Here is a 23,300-nt window from a genome sequence, read left to right as displayed (position 1 = left end):
CAGACAGTGAGGCAGAGTCAACGGCTTTTTCTTTTGCTTCTGCTTGTGATAATTTTCACGCTGAATGATGATTAGTCAGGGGAGGAAAGAAGGCATGCCTGCCCAGCTCAGTCAAAGCATCCCTTTTTGCCCCCAACAGATCAGCCCCAGGGAGCAGTACTACCACAGCTTGGATGACCCCTCCACAAGCGATTTCCACCCCAAACTGCCATTTCCAGTTTAATCTGCATTCTTTGTCCTTATTGAGAGCCAGGATGGTGTAGTAGTTTGGGAGTTGGACTTTTACCTGGAAGATCCAGGTTCAAATTCCTGCTCAGCCATAAAGCTTCCTGGATCACCTTAGGCCAGTCACTATCTCTCAGCCTCACCTACCTCACAGGGTTGTTGTGAGGACAAAAGGAAGGGAAATATCTTATACATCACCCTGAGCTCCCTGGAGGAAGGGCCTTATAAAAATATGATTAATAAGAATAGTATTGCTTCTTCCAGAGTTTAGGCTAGAAGCAGATGATTTTTCCCTAGAGAACTGAGTGCCACTCATGGTGTGTGCATTCATCCTACTTTCATTTTGGTTAGCTGAGTTTTGCAGGCTTTTGTATCATTTCAAAAACTTGTTTTACCAAAGGAGACAGTAGAGCAAAAGAAGTGTGCACCATGGGAAAGAGGCCCTCTATCAAATCACATCCAATTCTCTTCAAAACAACTGCCTGTGTCCAGCCTTAATAAGGCCAAACTAAATTTGACTTCAAATGCATCATTGGCCCTTTCCTTTCAAAAAATAAAAAAATAAACAGCAGCTGAGGAAGGTCACAACGTTCCAAATTGGAACTATGGCACAGGGGTTTAGCCCTTTCCCTCACACCATGACTCCAACACCAAGTGTGCTCCTTCCACTATTTCCGGAGGGAGAAAAGCTTAAATTGGGACCGAACTACATGCTATGTTAAACGGGTAGTTTGGTCTTGTATGTTCAATTGTTAAAATTATCTTAAATAGCATCCATTATTTCATGGTAGATGGGACTCATCAGCCTGGGAAGGCAGCTCATCTGAGAGAAGGAAAACTCTGATCCCAAACCTCCACTGCCTTGTGGCTACATCCAGTTGTGGAAAAGGCTTCAGGAGTCAACCTCGAGGCAAAATCCGGAGCCGGAGTCCCTGAGGCAGTTCATGGCTGAACACAGTCACGTTCTGGCAACTCCTGCGACGCCGCTGGAACCAACCGTATTGGCCTCTGCCTTTTCATTGGACCATTTCAGCGACGTGGAGGGGGGATTGCTGCATGGGTAACAGCCTATCCTCCATACCTACTTTACCCAGGCTTCGCGCACTGGAGAGGACACTCTGTTCCAGAACCACCATTCAGAGCGTGACACCATAGTCTTCTGAGACTGAAGGATGCCAACAAGTATTTCATGGTCCTGATGACTCTCCCCCACATTACCAGCTGCTATTACTCTTGTACTGGAAGTGCCCATTGACACCAATGGAAGCTTTCTTCCTGAGACTAATAGCTTTAGAGCTAGCTAGAATGATTCAGTGGGACTGTGGTGTAAGAGGGAAAGGGTTAGATACTCCCTTTGCATGCATTGGGGTCCTAATCCTGATCACCTCCAGATATAGTTGCTATTTAAGTTGGGGGGAAATAGAAGCCATTCAGCGCTAAATTACACATTTAACTTAGGAATTGTATATTTCAGCCCCATTTAGTCCGTTTCCCCCTCCCCTCTGTAGATTTTCTCTCCTCCAGCTCTTCTCTTGTGTCAAAATGGCTGAGAGCTCTAGCAATTACCTTTGAAGATTGTTCTTGTTGTTTTAAATCCTACCTCATAGAGAGTCAAGGATGGAAAGAAGGGCATGAAATGGGGCACAATCAAGAGAGAGTAGATGGATAGCCTCCATTTTTTTTTTAAATACAAGGATAAAACACCACAGTTCTGGGATGGTTCTAGGAGTCAAACGTAGCTACCTGGAGAGTCTGACTTTTCCCATGCCTGCCATTAAGCAGCAGAAGAACCATGATATCAAGTTGTCTGCTAAGTAGTAAACACTAAAGCAAGATGCCTTGTTGACCCCTTTGGGGTTCAAGGGAAGTGCAATTGCAGAAGGCTGTCACCAGTGGCGTCACTAGGGTTTGCGTCACCCCCATGCAGTGGGTGGGGCAACACCCCAGGTGGTGGGCGTAGTGATGTACCATCACTCCGCCCCCACTGGTTTTTTGGCTGTACCTTTTGATAGAACAAATATAGAACACATTCTGCATGAAATTATGCATTGATTGATCTATAACATGATGGTATTATTCCTCCAAATTATGATTTTAGTGATTTTGGTCACTAGTGGTGTCACACACACCCCAAGGCTGTCAACTTACTAACATCTTATTGCAGCAGTTCTCAAACTTTTAGCACTGGGACCCACTTTTCAGAATGACAGTCTGTGCAAGACCCACCAGAAGTGATGTCATGGTGGAAGTGACATCATCAGGCAAATTAAAATAAATAAGTATAAATAATTAAAGTAAAACAAATAATTAAATAAGCAGAATCCAGCCCTGTTCCACCAACTGAATGTCTTCTGTAGCCTGCCTGCAATAACAACCCCCCCCCCTAGTCAGTAAGGTTTTCAGCCCTACGCAGTGCCCAGTTCAATTTAAGAATTTCTGTTTAAACCAGATCACTGTCAGGATCCATTCGCAAGTTTCAAAATGGTTCACCTTATCAGCTGAAGCCTCTGTTTTGATCCTTTTTAGTGGGGGGGCTACCTTCTAGAGCACTTGTTAGCTCCATGCGCATAGGATCAGGACCATTCTGGTAGCCTTGCACTCTCCTTCACCTGATCTTCCACACCAGCCAAGTCACGTTTGCTTACTTGCGAGTAAACATGGCTGTGAGGCTTAGTTCTGCTTTCCATAGGGCTCAATACATTCATCTGCTTGGAGGGAGGGACTTCCTTCTCAGGTGTTTTTGGGGGCTGCAGTCATTGGATCAGGACCATTCTGGTGTCGTTAGATTCCTCTCAGCCTGCCCTTTCCGGCGGACTAAGGCAGGTTTGCCTACTCGCGAGTAAACGCACAATACGGCTCACTTTCACTTTCCTTAGGGATCCATGCATTTTTTGTTCTCCAGTTTTTTGACCATAACTTTTGATAGAAAGGAGATATTTCACTCTGGTTTTTTGCATTGCATTCCGCTCGACATTCCACATCCAATGGTATATAATATAATGGGGATACTCCTAAGCACCACAATTTTAGCATGTCACCCCCCCGTGCACGTCACCCCCCTGTGCGCATCACCCGGTGTGGACCACACCCCCCGCACCCCCTAGCGACTCCACTGACTGTCACCAGTCCAGAAAATGGCTCTGCCTGTTGCCATCACCAGGCTGCATACAAGCCCAGTAGGGGCTTTGATGACAGGTGGCCTCATTTCATCTTGTCAATTTGCCTGGCGGGATTCGAAAAACCTCCTGATGAGCACAGTGGGGAGAGATGGCAACTTAGACCGCCTCCAGGAAGGATTGCTGCAGAGGGAATGCTGGTCTTCCCTCCTTCTGACTGCTTTGTTGGCATGAAGTCAATGAAGTAGGCAGCTCCTGACCCAGAGCTACAGACAGCTGCAATGCTTTCCTCCTTGTTCGTGGTTCTCTCAAGCAGTAAATGCCCTGAACAGCACGAATGAGGGAAGAGAGTGAAGTCGTTCAAGGAGAAGTCCTGAATCTTCAAAAGACAAACAACCTAACAAGTCCCATTTGCTGAACTGAAAGCAAACAGGAACGTTTCAACATAGAAGATTTTAAAGTTTCCAAAATCCAGAGCAGGGTCATGCCATTTTTAGGACCAACTGAAAAGGACTAAAATATTCATACAGGGGGCTTTTGAGGCAGACAGGAAGCAAAAGACAGGGGAGGAAAAGGGAGGGGTATTGTAAGAGCTGCAACTGGCTATACTTTGAAAACTCTAAAGACTACTTCTATGGGTTTTCTTGCATACTTGAATCAGCCTCTGAAAAATGTGAGATGATTTTAGTACACGCATAGGGGCTGTTTAGACACAGGAAACAAAAGAATGATTGAGGCCTTTGCTTTTGGAATTATGGTATGGCTGTAAGTTAACTTAGGGCCTAATCCTATCCAACTTTCCAGCTCTTGTGTAGTCACAATGCAGTCCCAAAGTAAGGGAGCAAATGTTCTCATACCTTAAGAAGGCCCCAGTGACTGCCCCTCCACCACAGGATGCAGTGCACACCCCACTGGAACAACTGCACCAGGACTGGATTGGACTGGACCCTCAGTCCAGCCTACAGAGCAAACTGGAAATACAAAGATTCCTTCCAAAGCAGAGGTCAGGAAAAAGCAGAGCATCCACCTGGATTTTATATTATCAGAGCAGGACAAGACAGGGCTGGCCCTCCCATGAGGCCCAGTGGCACTTTACACCTGTGTGCTGCCTTCCCCAGTCAACCGAGAGGGCACAGGGTGGGGAGGGAGGAGGATCGAGGCTGGGAAGAGGGTGGTATTGGTGTCAGTAATGCACACTGCATTGGCATAGCTGCATTAGTGCAGGGGAAGTTAGGTAGGACTGGGCTGCCCAGTACCTAAACTTTGGCTTTAGTCTCTCCTCCCAGGCCCAATCACTTGCCAAGGCCTCTGCAGCAGCACTGAACGGTTAGGCCTTGCAAAAAACTTTTGGCCTGCCTCTTAAAGACAGAATACAGGAACATAACAGGATGGAGCAATGCTAGTGTGTGACAATTAATCATGCATTTTATGGCCAAGGGCAATTGAGTATGTGTCATGCTCTGTCTGCTTGCAAATACAAACTTTAGAGGAAGCCAAGCAATGAGATACTTATACATCTCCCCCCATCAGTTACTACTTCTAACTAGAGCCAAGTCACATGTTAAAAACAATGTGTGTGTTGGCCCAGGTTTTTTTTTTTACTGAAAGAAAGTGCAGGGACAGGAAGAGGAGGTGTAAAACGGGTGGGGTGGAGAGGACCGCAATGGGGGTAGGGGGGACTTGAGCACTTAGCTCCTGTCTATCCTAATTGAGCCCTCCAAAACCTGTTGTTTTTTGACACTAGCATTTTGGTAAACCAAGTGCTTTTCAAGACCCATTTTTCTCCTTTTTCAATGTAGGTTGGCATCCCCTGCTGGACGTTTCTAGCATCACATGGATCAGTGGGAGACCAAACTACTGTAAGTTGATGATAGGCACATACAGGCCAACTTCCTGCACAAGGTCAACAAAAGGTTGGTCTGGTCCGGCACTGATTGACGGGCCAGACACCCCTGAGGGTCCAGCCAGACCTGACCTCAATTTCTGAGCAGCAGGTGGAAGAGAATTCTCCTTTGTGTCACCATTAGGATTCACTGCAGTTGCTGCTTCCTTCCCCACCTCCAATTGCCCAGAAAGGATCTCCACAGTTTACCAGAAGGGGAGAAAACAGTACTTACTCCTTTGCCTGGGCTCTATTTTAATATTCCAGTTGCCCTGCCCTGGTGCTTTGTTGGGAGTAGGGGACCCAGAATGTTCGCATGGAATCTTGTTGAAGGACCACTTTGGCTTCCTTCCCCCACTGCTGTCCTGTAAGCATCCGGTGATGGTGGGAGAGGAGAAACGGGCTGCAGCTGTAACTGCAGTAGTCCATCCTTTAACAAAGTTCCATGTTAAAATTGCAGGTACCGCGCAGAAGGAACAAAGACGAATGAGGCTGCTGCTTCCCCCATCACCCTTTCTATTTCTTGTTTAGCCATGGGGACACTTACCAGGTGATGGGAGAGAGGAAAGCGGCAGTCACAATGGGTGGAGCTCTCCTTCATGATACCCCTGTAGTGCTAATGCTGCAGCAGCTTGTCTTTCAGTGCTGGGCAGCCTCCCCCTTCATTTCTCAAACTACCCCAACATAGTGTCACTCCATACTACTTTGTTGGGGGGGGGGGGTGAGTGACTAGGGCAGCTGTCCCTTTATTAGGTGGGTCCTAATAAAGGACCCTGGCATTTGCCCAAGGATGCAACATGCTCATATCAACAAAAATCAGCTTGATGATCAGCTCTGAAAAGCATAATTTGTTTCAAGTCTGTATAAATCTAGTTACAATTTGGCTAGGATGAAAGGCCTAAATAAGCTCTACTAGTAGGTTAGGCTCTGTGTACTTTTCTAAGAGAATCTCATGAGTTTATTTGCAGGCCAGTTAATAAAATGGAAAGGTGGATTCTCTTAAGGGTTTGTCGTCATCCCCCCAACACTCACAGCATCCAACTAGCACAACAGTGAGATGAAACAGAAGTGAAAGATAAATTGTATGCCTGGATTAAGTGCAAGATAGCACTGTATGTGCACTCTAGTTTGCACAATGCTTAAGCTCCACATGCAAAGAAATCAGGGCACAGCCTTTCTGTGTTCTGAAAGAGCAAAGTGGGTCTAATGTCTCTCTTTACCCAACAGGCATTCCAGCTTCCACAGTGTGCATGTGTGTGATGGGGGGAAAAGGAAATGAGAGTGCTTCTAAACAAGTTGCAATGTAGGTTCACCCACTGAAGTAGAAGATAACTGCACCTCCAGCCAAAGAGTAATCCATTATGCCTGCACTTAACTTCTTGTGTGCCTGTTAGAGCATCTTAATTATTATTTGTATTTTGATAATAAAAACTGAATTGAGAATAGCAATGTAAGACCTAATAATAACTTTCATATTGCACTTCAGAGCATTCCAAGGCCTTCACATACATGATTATTGGCTGTAATCCTATATATACTGTTACTGGGGGTGCTTTTTGCATGTAACATGTGCACATGGGGGGAAGTGACTCATGTGTGGGGATCCTGTGTGGTGGTTGATAACATAGTTCAGTGATTCAAGGGGAAACATAGAGGGGGCAAGGGTGAGAGGTGAAACCAAAAAACTTTAGTGTGGGGATATTTAACAATTCAAGGGAAAGATAATCAAAGCAATGCAATATAATGCGATCAGCCATTCACTTTTAGCTCTGCCCTAAACACATATGGTGGCTATAGAAAGGAGAAAGAAAGGAAATCCTTAGGAGGAAAAAAAAAAAGAGGCAACTAATGGTACAAGCATGGGGGGAGGGGGAGAGGAGGCTGTAGGGAATTTACGTGGGCTTCCCAGTGAGACCAGGGGTTCAGGAAGTGGGAATGTTGGAGTGCAAAGAAGGGAGGAAAACTGGGGAACTGGAAAGGGAAGACAGAAAGCTTCCTGGGTTGTGTACCAAAGTGAAAGGCTGTGACTGGAGAATGGTTCTGTGTACACGTAGTCTGAACCACAGACAGCAAGGGGTGAGCCCCTAAGTGGACTGTAAAGTCACTTCACCCACTTGCAGTGGGATAACTTGTCTCTCCCATCAAATAAACTTTCTCAACTGATACTCAAGCCTTCTGGAAGGAATCAGCAGAAAAGCTTTATTCTGGAACACTTGGCAGATTGGGTAAGGGAATTTGCTGGATGAAGACCTGAGGCAGATCTCAGGGATTCAAAAATGAAAGAAACCACTCGCTCACATATATTGTTCACACCTAAAGAACAAAAATCACAATCACTAAGTGTGTTGTCAATTTGATTGTAGTGGTGGGGAATTTGTGGATCACTGGCAAGGCTGTGCCAGAGGTTTACCAATCCATGTCTGCTGAACCTGTGTGTGATGCATTGCAGGAGAGGTAGGACAAGGATGCCAGACCGGATGATCAAAAGCAGGGTATAAAGGCAAGAAGCGGACCTCAAGGCTTATCCTGAGCAGGGCCTAGGAGAGGGGGGTAAAGTGGGTAATTTGTACCCGGGCCCAGGGTCAAAAGGGGGCCCCAGAAATTTTTTTTATTTGTCCTAGACTGTCATCTCTCATCACTTCTATGAGATTGTTAATGTTCCTACCTAGCAGCAAGACATGGGAATCTGCCCAATAGCTTCTACTGTGAAGATTAATACAAAAAAAATTGCTCCGTTTCTCTGTACTCTGCTTATTTTCGTTCCTGGACCGACTTCCTGATTTCTCTTCTGCAGAGGTTCAAATCAATGTGAATTATAATTCTAAGCTTCTTGATTTTGTCAGTAAAGTTTTCAGGCACCCCAATACCTGGGACTTTTTTGTATGTGCTTATAGGCTCATGTTGACAATATTAGACCATTTTCACAAATGGCCCATCACTGATTGAACCATGAATGAAACTAACTACAGTGAAGATTCAATTTCCCACCAGACACTTTCAGTTTCTGCAGTATTTCAGCATTCTGAAGTGGCATATTCTGAGACTGAAAGGTGACATTAGCAAACACACCTTTAGATATGTGAACTGCAGATAACGTTCTACAGAGACAGAGCTTTTGATTATGGTTTATTAATGAACAGGCATTTGGAAAACCATTCTTGCTTCAGCAAGACAGTTGGATCATTTCCATGTTACACCATTCTGCTCCACTAGTAAGGCCAAAAAACAAAATACACTTTTGGTCTGTGGAGACTGGGGAATATCTCCCTTCTTTTCCCAGACCTGCCTCACGACCAGACCAAAATTGGTAGACTCCACTGCCACCACAAGGACAAAGTCGGACAGAAAGACTATCCTCAAAAGCCTCCCTCCCAGTTCCCTGGCTAATTCCCCAATCTAAGACAACAGTAACCCAGGGACTAGGAAGACTAAGGCAAGACTCTTGAGTTCAACCAACTATAGGTAGATAAAAGATGACAGTTATTTAAAATATGGGTGGGTTGATAATGCAAAGAAGAAAGAACAAAACAAGCAGGCTTACGAAAGTGCTTAAGCATTGACTGAACCTGGAGGTAGACCTTAGCACAAATGCAAGCAAGCAGTCACAAGCAAACCTTAAAAGCAAAATAACTACCTACCATGCCTAAATCTCATTGTTTCTATTTGGTCTTACTCCAAAGACAGCTTGAAGATCCATTACACCTCTCTGATTCCCAGAAGGCAGGTCCATCTGCTTGGTCTTGCATTCTTCTTCAATTATGTACTTGCAAGACACTTGTTGCAATTGTCTCTGGAAGCATTTCCTAGGAAATTTTTTGCTGAGGACTTTCCTTAGCAGAGATAGATGGAGACAAAGAAGGGAGCAAGAGGAACTCCTTCACCAAGTGATTGATGAAAATACCAATCCTCATCTCTTTGGTCAACCATACGTCTTGAAGGGTGGTCAGTGAAACTGCCACCAAAAAGATATGAATCAGAAATATGACCAAGGCAAGTTGTAGTGATGCAGCTGCTCTGCAATGCCAATATACTTCTTCAGCTTTTTCTTTGTGACTTTTGTGTGTACCTTCTTCACTTGAGCATCAACATAGCAAAAAGCCTACATAAATGCTTTAAGCAACATGGTGTGATAAACACCAACCACTGCCTTGATATTAGTTAGCACTTCAGGCTCTAGTTCTGTTCTACAACATTATTCTTTGTGCAGTAGCCTAACTAGTAGCTGTTGTTTAAGGAAATACAGGCAGGCCTCTGAATCAGCAGATTCTATTATCTGCAGACGCTAGAGACTTGCATGTGCCCATTAACGTAGTTTAGAACCTTACTGGGCAAAAATTCTCTCTCTTACCCAGATCACTATAATAGTGATGGTAAGGCAGATGGAATGCTTGAAAAAACTAGACTGACGCTAACAGGAAGCTGTTATGTTCCTGCTTCCTGTTAACAGTGATCTAGTTAGCAGGAACTGAATAGCTTCCTGTTAGCATCGATCTAGTTTTTTCGAGCACTCAGGTTGCTAGCAGTCTGCCTTAATGTCGCTGTAAGCTTTAATGCTTATACAGGTCGCTATACAGAAGATCATTTTTGCCTCGGTAAGGTTCTAAACTACATTAATGTGTGTGTGGGGGTGACGTGGAGACAGGATTCCCCTGTAACTGCAGTTTTGGTATCTGCAGGGGGGGGAGGCTGGAGTCGATCCCCCACAGATACAGGAGCCTGCCTATATATGGATCCCCCACAGATATGGGGGTCCATCTTTTGCTTCACCAAAAGCATAGCCCCACAGTAGAAACTTGAGAAAGGTTTGGTAAGCCACTTTTTGGCTCAACTCCCCAGCTTCAGGGAGTTAATATTTAATTGATATCAGAATCGAATATCAGAATAATTTCTGCCAAAGAAAGCTTCACATCCCACCGACTTCTGAAGCACAAAAATACACAATACTTTAGTGATACAAATTAAAGTGATGTTACATAATTTACAGTAGGCAGAGAAATCTGGACAATCTTCCTAGACAGAAAAATGGTATGTTAATGAAGTTACCACTAGTCTTTATTGCCTCTGATAAATGAGGGTAAGCAGTTTGCCAATTTTATAAACATTCTTCTTAACCATAGCAATGCCAGTGTACTTAAGAAAAAGTCAAGAGGTTCTGTATAAGCCATTTTAATTCAGATTTAATATATTATTCCAAGATATTTCAAAATTGCACTTGTTCTGTACTAATCAACAGTCAGAGGCAATTTTTAGAAATCTAGATGGAGTTTGGATATCCAAAGCTGGACAGTAAACTGCTGTTTACAAGAAACGTATACTGCTTCTCAACACAATTTCTCTTTTAAATCATAATTTTGTACAGACAAAAAGAAAGCTAAGGTGTTAAACGGAATTAGTGTCTGCCTCTATTTTTTTTCTTTTTTTGTAATTTAAAATACAGCTTTTAAAAAGCAATCTATTCCCTAACTCCATGGTTTATACAGTTATGTACATATGAGAACAGAAAATGTTTACAGTAGAATTGGCTGGAACAGCACTAACTAGACAAAGCTTGCTAAATCAAATGAGAAAGATTGAATGCTTTTTAGGTGAACTATCTCCATAAGATGTGAAAAAGAGGGAAAATTGCATAATGTATATACAAGTATTCCAACAGACCCATTTCTAGTGAAACATATTTGCTTGCAGCGAATCCATGGAAATTCTACTGAAAAAAATGGTGGGGGAGAAGTGTTGCATTCCTCATGCATAACACACACACGTCATTTCAAATACCTGAACTTGATTTTGCTTCTTGGAAACAAGGTTCCATACTCTTTTTTAAAAACATACATGTTATGGAAACAAGGTGCCACAATTATCCTATTGCTGCAGATATGAACTAGAAAACCAGGCACTATAGTCACTGCTGAGCAAACATACAACTTTGCATTTCCTTGTTAACATGTTATGCAAATTAGAACACTACTCGTGTATCTGAAAGAACATTTTACATTTCTTCTCAACACACACTTATTTACCCACTAGGATTATTGGCAGCACAAGTGCACAAATGCAACCTTAAAACTAATATGAGTGTTTCCTGGCAGCGATTTCCATAACATTAGTGCAACATTAATTCCTACAATATTGCAAACATTCTTTAATTAAGTAAACGCACAAAGTACAAACTCATGTTTACAAAAAAGGCCCCCAAAACAGACTATAAAAGCTGTGCAGATAACCATTTTTTTTTAATTTGAAGCCTACCCATACAAGTTGTTAAAGAGACACACTTCCAACACAAATGTCTCCTATATCCCTATCTGCACACATAAAAAGGTCGCATAAGGATAGTTCCTGCTTATTTCAGTATGACATGAACAGGAAAATATTTGGTCAAGCCTCTAGAATTTTAAGTTGCTTACATCCCAGCTCTGGTCAAAATCCTGCACAAAGCCTGATGCAACAGGATTAGCAACAGAGGAAAGCAAAAATATTCATTTTGTTGTCATCTATTTGATACCCAAGATTAAACTCTTCCAATTCGGAAACCAAACAAGAGAATTTTCTGAACTACAGACTCTTGTTTCACATGGGTCTGCGTACCTTCAGCAAGGGCAAACATATACTTCTGTGTCTTATCCAGCAACCTGCTGGACAGAAAGGCTTCAAATGATTTATTGAATGAGAACAGACATGAGACAAATCGGTTTCTAAACTGCATTCACTAAAGGTTTCAAGTTTAATGGTGTAAAAATCTGACATTCAAATACAGTTTTAAGAAACTTGCTTGCTACAGTGAAGACTGCATCCCATTTCCACCCATCCATAAGGCTGGCACCTTCAAATGAGCAATTAACTGATTATTTTTCAATGTTCAAAGCTTATAGGTCAGGTAACATCAACTCCCCCTTGTTTGTGTGTAAGGGTTTTCCAAAGGTCAACTTATGCAGCTGACGTGACCTTCTATCGTAAGCTCTGACAAACAAATACATAAACCAGAAAGGACTGGGGAGATCCTAACCCCACTAAACCTGTATTAACACTGAGATGCAGAAGAAAGCCCAATTCCCAGCGTCAGAATTTTCTCACACACACACCATACAGATACATCAAACAGGGTAACAGAGACCAAAGGTCCAGTATGGTTGAAGGAAGTTCCAAATAACACGACATCCTCTGCATAGCCCCAGCCTCCGAGACAGCAACAAGATCTTTATCTAGTATAATAGACTCTGTAGTAAACTGTTTTTGATCTCCATAGTGAGTAGGAGTTGTCAAATTTGAGGAGATAGACTCCCCTCCCTGGGTACTGATGGCTGCCAGCATACACTTCCTCATGACAGTCTCGTCTGTACACAGGCACTATGTCATCTAGCTGAGGCTTGTTGGCATTCTTTTTGGCTTTTTCTTCACTGCTAGCATTTTCTGAGAAAAGAGGCAGAAAAAAATTAGTCACTAAATGCAGGTTGCCTTGATAATAGTCAAACTCAACTGATGCTCTGCAGTCAATCCAGATTAATCCCAGGAAGTACAGCAACACATTAACAAGTCATTTTGCTAGCAAAACCCAAAGCATACGATCTCATCTTTTGTATATGAACAACTCTGCGAAGACCAACTGTTCACAAAGAGGATTTTGGAGCTAAATTACCTACACGTAATAGCTAGCGCATCAAGGTTTTTGTCAGAAACAAGTCAAGTTAAATTTCTTCATTCCACTCTTGAGTATTTGGGAAATCAAACAGTCAGGCGTGGTGTTGCACACATCACTGGTACACCACAAACTACATAAAAATGTAGGCCGTGATGATAGAATACAAGGTAGATTTAAAAAACAGGTGATGCTAATGAAAATTAAACAAATCACTTAAGTCATTTCACAGCACAGTGCCCAAAACTGAAGACCTACTAATGTCCTTGATGAACTTGGACACTTTCTGAAGCTTCTATCCTTGAACATTGGCCGAACTGTTCCAATGTTGTATACCCATGGTTTCACTGAAATTAATGGCTTTGCTTATTCACAATAGCCAAGGTTTTTGATAGCATCTCCTCATCTTCCATTAAGACTCATTCAAAGATTGGCCACTATTCATTTCAACATTTTACTCAAGGTGAAACTAGAGGTTGATGCAAAGAAAAACTTTAAAAGTTGAAACTGCAGCCAGCCCAAATAGTTCATGCAATTAGCATTATAAAACATGACAGTGGATACGACTATCACAGAACTGCAGCTTGCAAAAAATTCCAACATCCTATCCCATTTCAACATTCACCATTGTCCTTATTCCCCATTACAAGGATCAGATATAAATTTTTCCTAGGCACACTTTTAGAATATGAACATTATAGACAGCATATACCACCACATGGAGAGAGGCAAATGTTTGAGTGACATTCCTAATACATATACCTTCTGTATGTATTACAGAATTACTGAGGCAGAGAAAGATTATGAATCAGATTGTTAATGTGAAGGCATAGAAAATTAAGTTCTCTAGACCAGTGTTTCTCAAACTGTGGGTCGCGAGCCAATTTCAGGTGGGTCCCCATTCATTTCAATATTTTATTTTTAATATACTAGACTTGGTGCTACCATGGTATGTGACTGCATTTGGGGAAATGTTACAAAACTATACTTTTAACAAGCTACTAAGTATATTCTTTTAACAATGATAGTAACTGGGACTTACTCCTGGGTAAGTGTGGGTAGGATTGCAGGCTAGGATTGTTAAAAGATTCCTGCTTGATGATGTCACTTCCGGTCATGACATCACTTCCAGTGGGTCCTGACAGATTCTCATTCTAAAAATGTGGGTTCCGGTGCTAAATGTGTGAGAACCACTGCTCTAGACCAGGGGTCTCCAAACCCCGGGGGCCAGATGCGGCCTGTGGCAAGCCTCTATCCGGCCCGCGCCCAACCTCTTGTCCCCTGAAAGCCCCTGGCCCACTTTGCCAAACATGACTGGAACTATGCTCTGGTTGCTTGTCAGCAATATATATTGCTGACAAGCCTAGCCGAGTTATTCCACCTGCTCTTTGGTCGCTGTCAGCCTGTGTGGGAGGAAAATGGAGGCCAGAATGTGATACCAGATCATAAAAAGATCCATCTGAAATGTTGTGGTTCTTGAAAGACAGAACCTTCTTCAATTGTAAAAATTCCTATTGGGGTTTAGTATAGCCTGCCTATGTAAACCGCCTTGAATTAAAGTCTGAGGAGAAATCTGACGACCAAGAAAGGCGGTATATAAATACCTGTATTATTATTATTATTTAATTTTTTTTTCCCAGCCCTCAAAACTGTGCCAGACATTTGATGCGGCCCTCTGGCCAAAAAGTTTGGAGACCCCTACTCTAGACCAATAAAAGAAGAAGAATGACTGACTGCAATTCAATACAATCTGATAGTGGGACTTGGAAACTGACAAAGGGCCAGCATGGAAAGCAAAGAACTTTGGAATCTCAGTGCTAGGGACACATGGCACTCTAGCAGTTACATTCTATAGCCTCTAAGTTGCACGTCCACAGAAGTGTATTGTTATCAGACTGATATGCAATAATATAGCAATGTCCACCTAAGGCAGGATTCCTATTAACTTCCATTGAACATGGATTTTGAAATTCCCACTATGTTGAAAATTAATGCAAAACGTAGCAGGAGAAGCACCATCAAGGAAACATGGCTGTCACTAAGAGGCCTAAGGTCATCAAGCTTTGGTCAAAGGGTGTAACATTCAACACACCCCAGTTCTCACTTGGTCCACAAAGACCTCAGCTGCTGGTTTGTTATGGACAAAGGTGACCAGCCCATACTGGGTTGGAACTTCATACTAGTTTTCACTTTCCCTAATACACTGGAACCAAGTTTCCAAATTCCAACTTCTACAAGCATCAGAGTATTTTTTTATGACATGGAATGCAAAATTAAACAACATGTACTTGAATGCCTCAACCCCAATTCAAGCATCTATAAAATAAGATACCTTCATCCTCGTCCTCATCCTCACTGGATTCACTAACGTGCACACTGACTGCCGTGTTAGGAGAGTCTGTCCATTCAAAATATACCCCAAAACCAATGTCATAATTGTCTGTAGCAAACTCCCAAAAGAGATAGGAGCCCTCCTCATGAGTTGGTACACGAACAGTCACCACTTCTCCTCTGCCCACTGTGATCACAGAGTCTGCATCCTGGCGAATTTTCTCTTTGAAGTCTGCAATCTGGGGTCGGGTCCACATTGATGGTGCTGCTATGACTGGAACAGATTCTTAAAAAGAAGAGGAAACAGAGAAATATAAGAAGCGTGTAAGAGCTGAGCAGTTTACCCAGCTGTAGCATGACCTTGAATGTGACCCAATGCGACCTCAGATCTGCTGCCTTTGAGAATAATTTAAAAAGAAAAGAAAAAGCAAGCAGCTCCTTACTGTGGTCCTTGTGTGGCTTCTTCAGTTGCAGACGTGCAGGACTTCCACATTGGATTTAAAGGGACCGGGTGGATGAAGGAGCTCCTACACTCGTGCAGTCCCCAAAAACCAAACCAGAACTGCATTTCCATGTTTGAAGAAACTGCACTAGGAGCAAGGTAAGGAGATGGTAATCCACTTGCTCGTAGAGGGTGAAAAGAAGATCACTGCAGGTTGTGTCTGTGACAGGCCAGAAGGACACAGGGGAAGCACCCCCTTCCATCTGCCTCTCCCATGCAGTCTGCCACTGATGCAACCTGCATCACACTGCCTAAAGAATGGGTCACCCCTGACCCATTTTACTTACCCATTTCTTTACTACTAAGAACAGCCCCAATGGATCAGGCCATAGGCCCATCTAGTCCAGCTTCCTGTATCTCACAGCGGCCCACCAAATGCCCCAGGGAGCACACCTGATAACAAGAGACCTGCATCCTCTTGGCCTCCCGTATCACCTTCTTACATTTCTTTTGCCACAGTTTATGTTCCTTTTTATTCTCTTCATTAGGGCAAGACTTCCATTTATGGAAGGAAGCTTCCTTGCCCTTTACGGCCTCTCTAACTTGGCAAGTTAGCTATGCGGGCACCCTCCTGGACTTAGTTGAGCCCTTCTTTCTTTGTGGTATACACCTCTGCTGGGCCTCTATTACTGTTGTTTTAAGCAGATTCCATGCACTCTGGAGAGATTGGACTCTTTTTACCCTCCCTTTCAACCTCCTTCTAACCAGCCTCCTCATTTGAGGGAAGTCTGCTCGTCAGAAGTCAAGCGTTTTTGTGAGAGATTTGCCTGGTATTCTTCCCCCGACGTGCATGTGGAAACGGATCACAGCATGATCACTGTTCCCCAATGGCTCCGTAACATTGACATCCCTAACCAGGTCCTGAGTATCGCACAATATTAAATCCAGAGTCACCTGTCCTCTGGTGGGCTCCATGACTAGCTGCTCTAAGGCACAGTCATTTAACATGTCAAGGAATTCGGTCTCCTTTTTGTGACCAGAACACAAATTGAAATATCCTTCAAATAGGATAATTGAAGTCCCCCATGATTACAGCCCTGTCCCTCCTTGTCACCTCCCTGATCTGTTTCCTCATTTCAAGGCCCCCTTCTGGTTTGTGGTCCGGAGGACGATAGTATGCCCCCAGTATTACACTGCTCCTGAGGCCTGGTAATTTAACCCACAGAGATTCTATGGTGGAGTCGGACCCGCTTTCAATCTCTACTTTGCATGATTCTGACCCTTCTTTGACAAAGGGCCACCCCACCTCCAACATGCCCCTCCCTGTCCCTCCTGTAGAGTTTATAGCCCGGGATTGCAGTATCCCACTGATTTTCTGCATTCCACCAGGTTTCCGTTATGCCCACTATGTCAATGTTTTCCCTTGTCACCAGACATTCCAGTTCTCCCATCTGTGCCCGGGACTTTGGGCATTTGCATAAAAGCATTTATACATGGAATGCCCCAGGCAAACCGTCTATCACATTCCATCACGCTACCATTCCCAATTTCTGGATTACAATTACTGGATACAAACAATGGTGTTAGGGTAATACAAAAGGTAGCAGGGCCAACAGTGTGAACAATTAAAAGCCACACTAAAGTCCCCTGCTAATTGGGTAAGAGGCACTTTTTCAAGTGGGTGCTCCTCTTTTATTTAGCAGGGGGAGAGTAACTGGCCCACCTCACCCCAGCACTGTCTGTTCGAGTTGCTGTCTGCTGGTGTTCTTTTTGCATCTTTTTAGAATGTGAGCCCTTCTGGGACAGGGAGCCATTCGTTATTTGATTTTTCTCTGTAAACCGCTTTGTGAACTTTTAGTTGAAAAGCGGTATATAAATACTGTTAATAATAATAATAATAATAATAATAATAGTAATAGTAATAGTAATAATAATAATAAAGAAGGGACAACACTACAAGGGCACTCCCCCCTCCACACATTCTACATCACTGAAGCCTGAAGGGAACATCTCCAACATCTTATAGCCTCCAAGAGGGTAAAGCCTCAAGTCAGCTGAGAGTTGGTTTAAGCAAATAGTAAATAGGAAGGGTGAAGCTAATAAGGTGACACCACATACTACCTTACAGCCTTGAAGTAACATGGAAATGGAAGTGCACAACCCCTCCTACTTCCCCAGTACTGTTCATTTGCTCTGCCTATAACAGGCTTCTATCCCAGTCAAGGACTTTCAGCCCATAAAGCTAAGCCACAACAAGTAACCACTGATCTGCAAGGGAACATCTCTTTTACAGGCGCAAAGAGTTGCTTATTACAAACCAGAGTGCTAAGAGACAGCTCAGCCAAAATTACTATAAATAGGTCTGATACCCAAACCTTTGTGATTTCTTGTAAGTTCAACCATCTTTGCTCATACCTTTTGGTCCATTCTCCAGTGCTTCCTCTAAAGCATCAGCCTCCAAGTCTTTCTCAGTGCTGTCTGTATGTGCACTGGCCTGGCCGTTAACGGATGGTATTTCTCCTGTGGCAACTGAGTTTGCCTTTGATGTAGATGTCACTGAAGCCCCTGCTATGGCTGCTGCTTCCTGCTGTTTCTGCAAAGCTGCCTACAAATGAGAAGATGGAGGGCAATAAGAGATGTGGAATGTATCTTAGTACCACTGCATAGCAATGTGAGTGAGGAATATGAGGCAAAGAGTTGTGTGGAATCTACTGCCATGACTTGAGTAGAACTAAGACCACAAACCTATGGAAATAAATGGGAATAAACACGTATACATACAGGATTGTGCTATAAAATGAGCAGGTTGGACTCAAGTCGGCTTGAAAGGAAATGGGTTACCGGCCAAGTTTAAAAATGAAATGACTAGTGTAGAAAGTTAGTCTAAGGCAGCATTTCTCAATGTTTGCCCTCCACAGTACTGCTTTGCATGGTCCACCTATTGGAAGTAACTGGTGAAGATATCATTGTTAGTTATTTCCGGATTGGGAGGCCAGACACAATGTGACAAACACAGGCGAGAGACTCAAGGCGGATGGGAGGGTTTTTCAAGCATACAAAAAGTGCATTCTGGAGCTATGTCTGCCAAAACTCCTACTCCTGCTTCACACATTGCATTGCTGGTCTCACTGCCAAGTGGTGGGGGTCTGGGGGTCTTACGAGTACCACTGGACAACACCTCAAGAACCACCAGTGGTACAAGTACAACTGATTGAGAAACACTGGTCTAAGGCAGTGGTTCCAAAATTTTTAGCATTGGGACCCATTTTTTAATACATCAAACTAACAACAATCTATCGCGACTCATATAGCTTTACTAGACAAAAAACAGATCTAGAAACAGTTTTTATTTTTAATTATAATAATATCAATTAATAATCAGGGTCCTATGCTCTCAAGACTGCAAGAGATCTTACATGTCTTGCACTTTAAGATGCAAGAGACCTTATGTATGTGTGTGTGTAGACATTTGATAAACTTCCTAGAAATGGAGCTCAAGGTCAGTTCCCCCAAACCTTTTAACATTCATTCCAGGGTACCCAGAAGGCTGGAGGGCAAGATGTGCAATTAGGAACTTCTAGATCAGACAAAAGGTTGAAACTGGGTTCACATGTGATCTACTTATTGGTGATGTTTACGGGTTGACTTGAAGTGAAAAGAGCAAACAAAACTAACTACCCTTAAACATGTCTAGCTAAAAATACAGTCTCTATTGCTAGCTGCTTATGTTGTCCCAGGAATTTCAGTCCTTGTACTGACTGGGGAGTAAGAGTGGGTGGGCCTTTCATGAACCAACATTAGATCTCATTTCTCATTCTTTAGAAACAAAAGGTGCATCCCTGTGCTTGAACTGAAGTAGCCTAGGTCTGATGATGTCACAGAGTTCTGTGACTGGAGGAGTAGAACCCACCTGGCCACTCCATCTCACAATTTTACCCAGACAGTCAAATTTAGCTCCCCAATTAGAAGGGCAAATACCAATTGCTTCCGTAAATGGAAGTCTTGCCCTAATGAAGAGAATAAAAAGGAACATAAACTGTGGCAAAAGAAATGTAAGAAGGTGATACGGGAGGCCAAGAGAGACTATGAGGAACACATGACCAGCAGCATTAAGGGGAATAATAAAAGCTTCTTCAAATATGTTAGAAGCAGGAAACCCGCCAGAGAAGCGGTTGGCCCTCCAGATGGTGAGGGAGGGAAAGGGGAGATAAAAGGAGACTTGGAGATGGCAGAGAAATTGAATGAGTTCTTTGCATCTGTCTTCACGGCAGAAGACCTTGGGCAAATACCGCTGCCCGAACGGCCCCTCCTGACCAAGGAATTAAGTCAGATAGAGATTGAAAGAGAAGATGTTTCAGGCCTCATTGATAAATTAAAGATCAATATGTCCTGATGGCATCCACCCAAGAGTTGTTAAGGAATTGAAGAATGAAGTTGCTGATCTCTTGACTAAAATATGCAACTTGTCCCTCAAAACGGCCACGGTGCCAGAGAACTGGAGGATAGCAAATGTCATGCTGATCTTTAAAAAGGGAAAGAGGGGGAATCCAGGAAACTATAGGCCGGTCAGCCCAACATCTATACCGGATAAGATGGTGGAATGCCTCATCAAAGATAGAATCTCAAAACACATAGACGAACAAGCTGAGGGAGAATCAGCATGGCTTCTGTAAGGGTAAGTGTTGCCTCACAAACCTTTTAGAATTCTTTGAAAAGGTCAACAGGCATGTGGATGCGGGAGAACCCAAGGACTTTCAGAGGGCGTTCAACATGGTCCCTCACCAAAGGCTACTGAAAAAACTCCACAGTCAGGGAATTAGAGGGCAGGTTCTCTCCTGGATTGAGAACTGGTTGAAGACCAGGAAACAGAGAGTGGGTGTCAATGGGCAATTTTCACAATGGAGAGAGGTGAAAAGCGGTGTGCCCCAAGGATCTGACCTGGGACCAGTGCTCTTCAACCTCTTCATAAATGACCTGGAAACAGGGGTGAGCAGTGAGGTGGAAAAGTTTGCAGACGACACCAAACTTTTCTGAGTGGTGAAGACCAGGCGTGATTGTGAGGAGCTTCAGAAGGATCTCTCCAAACTGGCAGAATGGGCAGCAAAATGGCAGATGCGTTTCAATGTAAGTAAGTGTAAAGTCATGCACACTGGGGCAAAAAAATCAAAACTTTCATATAGGCTAATGGGTTCTGATCTGTTTGTGACAGATTAGGAGAGAGATCTTGGGGTGGTGGTGGACAAGTCGATGAAAGTGTCGACCCAATGTGCGGCGGCAGCAAAGAAGGCCAATTCTATGATTGGGATCATTAGAAAAGGTATTGAGAACAAAACAGCTAATATTATAATGTCATTGTACAAATCGATGGTAAGGCCACACCTGGAGTATTGTGTCCAGTTCTGGTTGTCGCATCTCAAAAAGGATATAGTGGAAATGAAAAAAGTGCAAAAGAGGACAACTAAGATGATTGCTGGGCTGGGGCACCTTCCTTATGAGGAAAGGCTATGGCATTTGGGCCTCTTCAGCCTAGAAAAGAGATGCCTGAGGGGGGACATGATTGAGATACAAAATTATGCATGGGAAGGATAAAGTGGATAGAGAGATGCTCTTTACACTCTCACACCAGAACCAGGGGACATCTACTAAAATTGAGTGTTGGGAGAGTTAGGACAGACAAAGGAAAATATTTCTTTACTCAGCGCGTGGTCGGTCTGTGGAACTTCTTGCTGCAGGATGTGGTGACGGCATCTGGCCTGGATGCCTTTAAAAGGGGATTGGACAAGTTTCTGGAGCAAAAAATCAATTATGGGTTACAATCCATGATGTGTATGTGCAACCTCCTGATTTTAGAAATGGGCTATGTCAGATGCAAGGGAGGCACCAGGATGCAGGTCTCTTGTTATCTGTTGTGCTCCCAGGGGCATTTGGTGGGGCCGCTGTGAGATACAGGAAGCTGTACTAGATGGGCCTACAGCCTGATCCAGTGGGCTGTTCTTATGTTCTTAATCTTAGTAGGAGGCCTGGCTATTCCAGCCACAAAGAAGGACCCCAATCCATATCTAGCACATGGCCATCTGGCAATGGCATTCCAAAGAAAGAACAAATACTGCTGTAGAAACTATCCCAGCAGTCTTTAGGTTTCTGATTCTGCACAGGGGCTTGGGGGGGGGGGGGGTTTGGAAATGTCCAAAAATATGGGGAGAAAGGGGGAAAAACCCAGGACATTCACTGTAGCCTTCATCATTTGCAATGCAAACCGGTTGTCTCACCAACACCTCAGGAGAGAACTAAACACTCTTTCCAGAAGTGGCCTGCCAAGAAATACAATACCTGTTGCTGTGCAAGCTGGACTTGGTACAATTGCTGCATGTACTGCTGATAGTGCTGTTCCTGGAGCTGTCGAATCAGGATCTGCTGCTGCTCGTAGTTGCCTGGGTACTGCTGGGCTGCATACTGCTGGAACTGGACAGCAGTCTGAGAGTTCAGTGCTGCCATTATCTGTTGTCTAGATCAGAAACAAAACTATCCTGATAAACTCTGAGGGCAGCCAAGGAATCACTTTATAATTCGTCTCAAGCATAGCAAACAAAATACCAACCAAATTAACATTGTTATAACCAAGTTATAAGGACACAAAATGTTAGATTTGTTTCTGATATGTATTTGATTTGTTCAAATGAGTAAAAGAGATCAATATGCACGTTAGTTGGATATAGTGTAGTGGAGGCCGGTGCTGGCTTTAGGGAAGTGCGGACTCCCCACCCTTTAGCCCTGGCAGTGGCACGATCCTGGGGATCGTGTTGCTGCCTTCACCCCTCCCTCACAACAACTACCTCAGTGCTCAAACTCCCTGAGAGTTTGAGAATCGCTGTGTTAAAGATATGCACCTCTTGCAATTTCATTGGGGAGGCTGGATGCATTACAGAAGCACCGCTTTGACTGTATCAGAGGGAAATAGTGGGCTTGTTATTGTAGCTGCTTCCGATTATGAAACAAAATTTGGATGGAGGTTTAAAGAGCGTTAGTCAGGTGTAGTGCAGAGACAGCAAAACTCAGCTTGGGGCAACTTAGGTTCAAATTCCTGTTCACTTTCTATTTCTATTTCACCTTCTATTTCTAATATGGCAATACGCAATCATTTCCTCAGGGGCAGCCTCATCTATCATAAGAATAAAACGGATAGCCCCATGGAAGGTGCTGCGCTCAAGGCAGTTGGGAAAAAAATGCGATGAATAAAATCGATCGTGTACTGTAGACTGCTTACTTCTGCTGCTCCATCCGAAGCCTCTCCTCCTCTATCCGCCTTTTCTCCTCTTCCTCCCGTCTCAGCCTGTCTTCCTCCTCTCGTTGACGCTTCTCTTCCTCCTTTTGTAAACGCTCTCGCTCCTCTTCTTCACGTCGCCTATGTTCTTCCTCTTCCCTCCTGCAATACCACGTTTGCCAGACATTTAATTCTTCTACAGTTCAAACCAGTGTTGTTCCCGTCATATGAATGAAGAAGCATGGCACCTGCAAATATCCACTGCTCTACAATGCTGTGACCACATCGGTTTAATTTTGCTGTTGGTCAAGAAAGCAATTGCATTAAGCCACTTGGGGTTAACATTCTATGGTAAAAGGTGATCTTAACCAGTTGAATGATTAACTGTTTTATGCCACTCTCTTGTCAAA

At 43.5% G+C, this 23,300-nt stretch overlaps 1 protein-coding gene across 1 annotated transcript in view; it reads right to left on the bottom strand.

Annotated features, from left to right (window-relative positions):
- Positions 1–8,330: 8,330 nt before the first annotated feature.
- Positions 8,331–23,300, bottom strand: part of ACBD3 (acyl-CoA binding domain containing 3) — a 28,935-nt gene continuing 13,965 nt past the window's right edge. Inside the window, exons 4-8 of the mRNA XM_066618695.1 lie at positions 22,894–23,052; positions 21,960–22,134; positions 18,045–18,234; positions 15,189–15,473; positions 8,331–12,630 (exon numbers count right to left, since the gene is read on the bottom strand). Of these exons, the coding sequence (XP_066474792.1) occupies positions 12,419–12,630; positions 15,189–15,473; positions 18,045–18,234; positions 21,960–22,134; positions 22,894–23,052 (1,021 nt within the window). The 3' untranslated portion in view covers positions 8,331–12,418. The remainder of the gene's footprint in view (positions 12,631–15,188; positions 15,474–18,044; positions 18,235–21,959; positions 22,135–22,893; positions 23,053–23,300) is intronic.

Source organism: Tiliqua scincoides, chromosome 1 (genome assembly GCF_035046505.1).
Source record: "Tiliqua scincoides isolate rTilSci1 chromosome 1, rTilSci1.hap2, whole genome shotgun sequence".
In the NCBI taxonomy this organism is placed as follows: Eukaryota; Metazoa; Chordata; class Lepidosauria; order Squamata; family Scincidae; genus Tiliqua; species Tiliqua scincoides.
The sequence above is the reverse complement of the archived record's forward strand: the minus strand, read 5'-3'. Positions and strand labels throughout refer to the sequence as shown.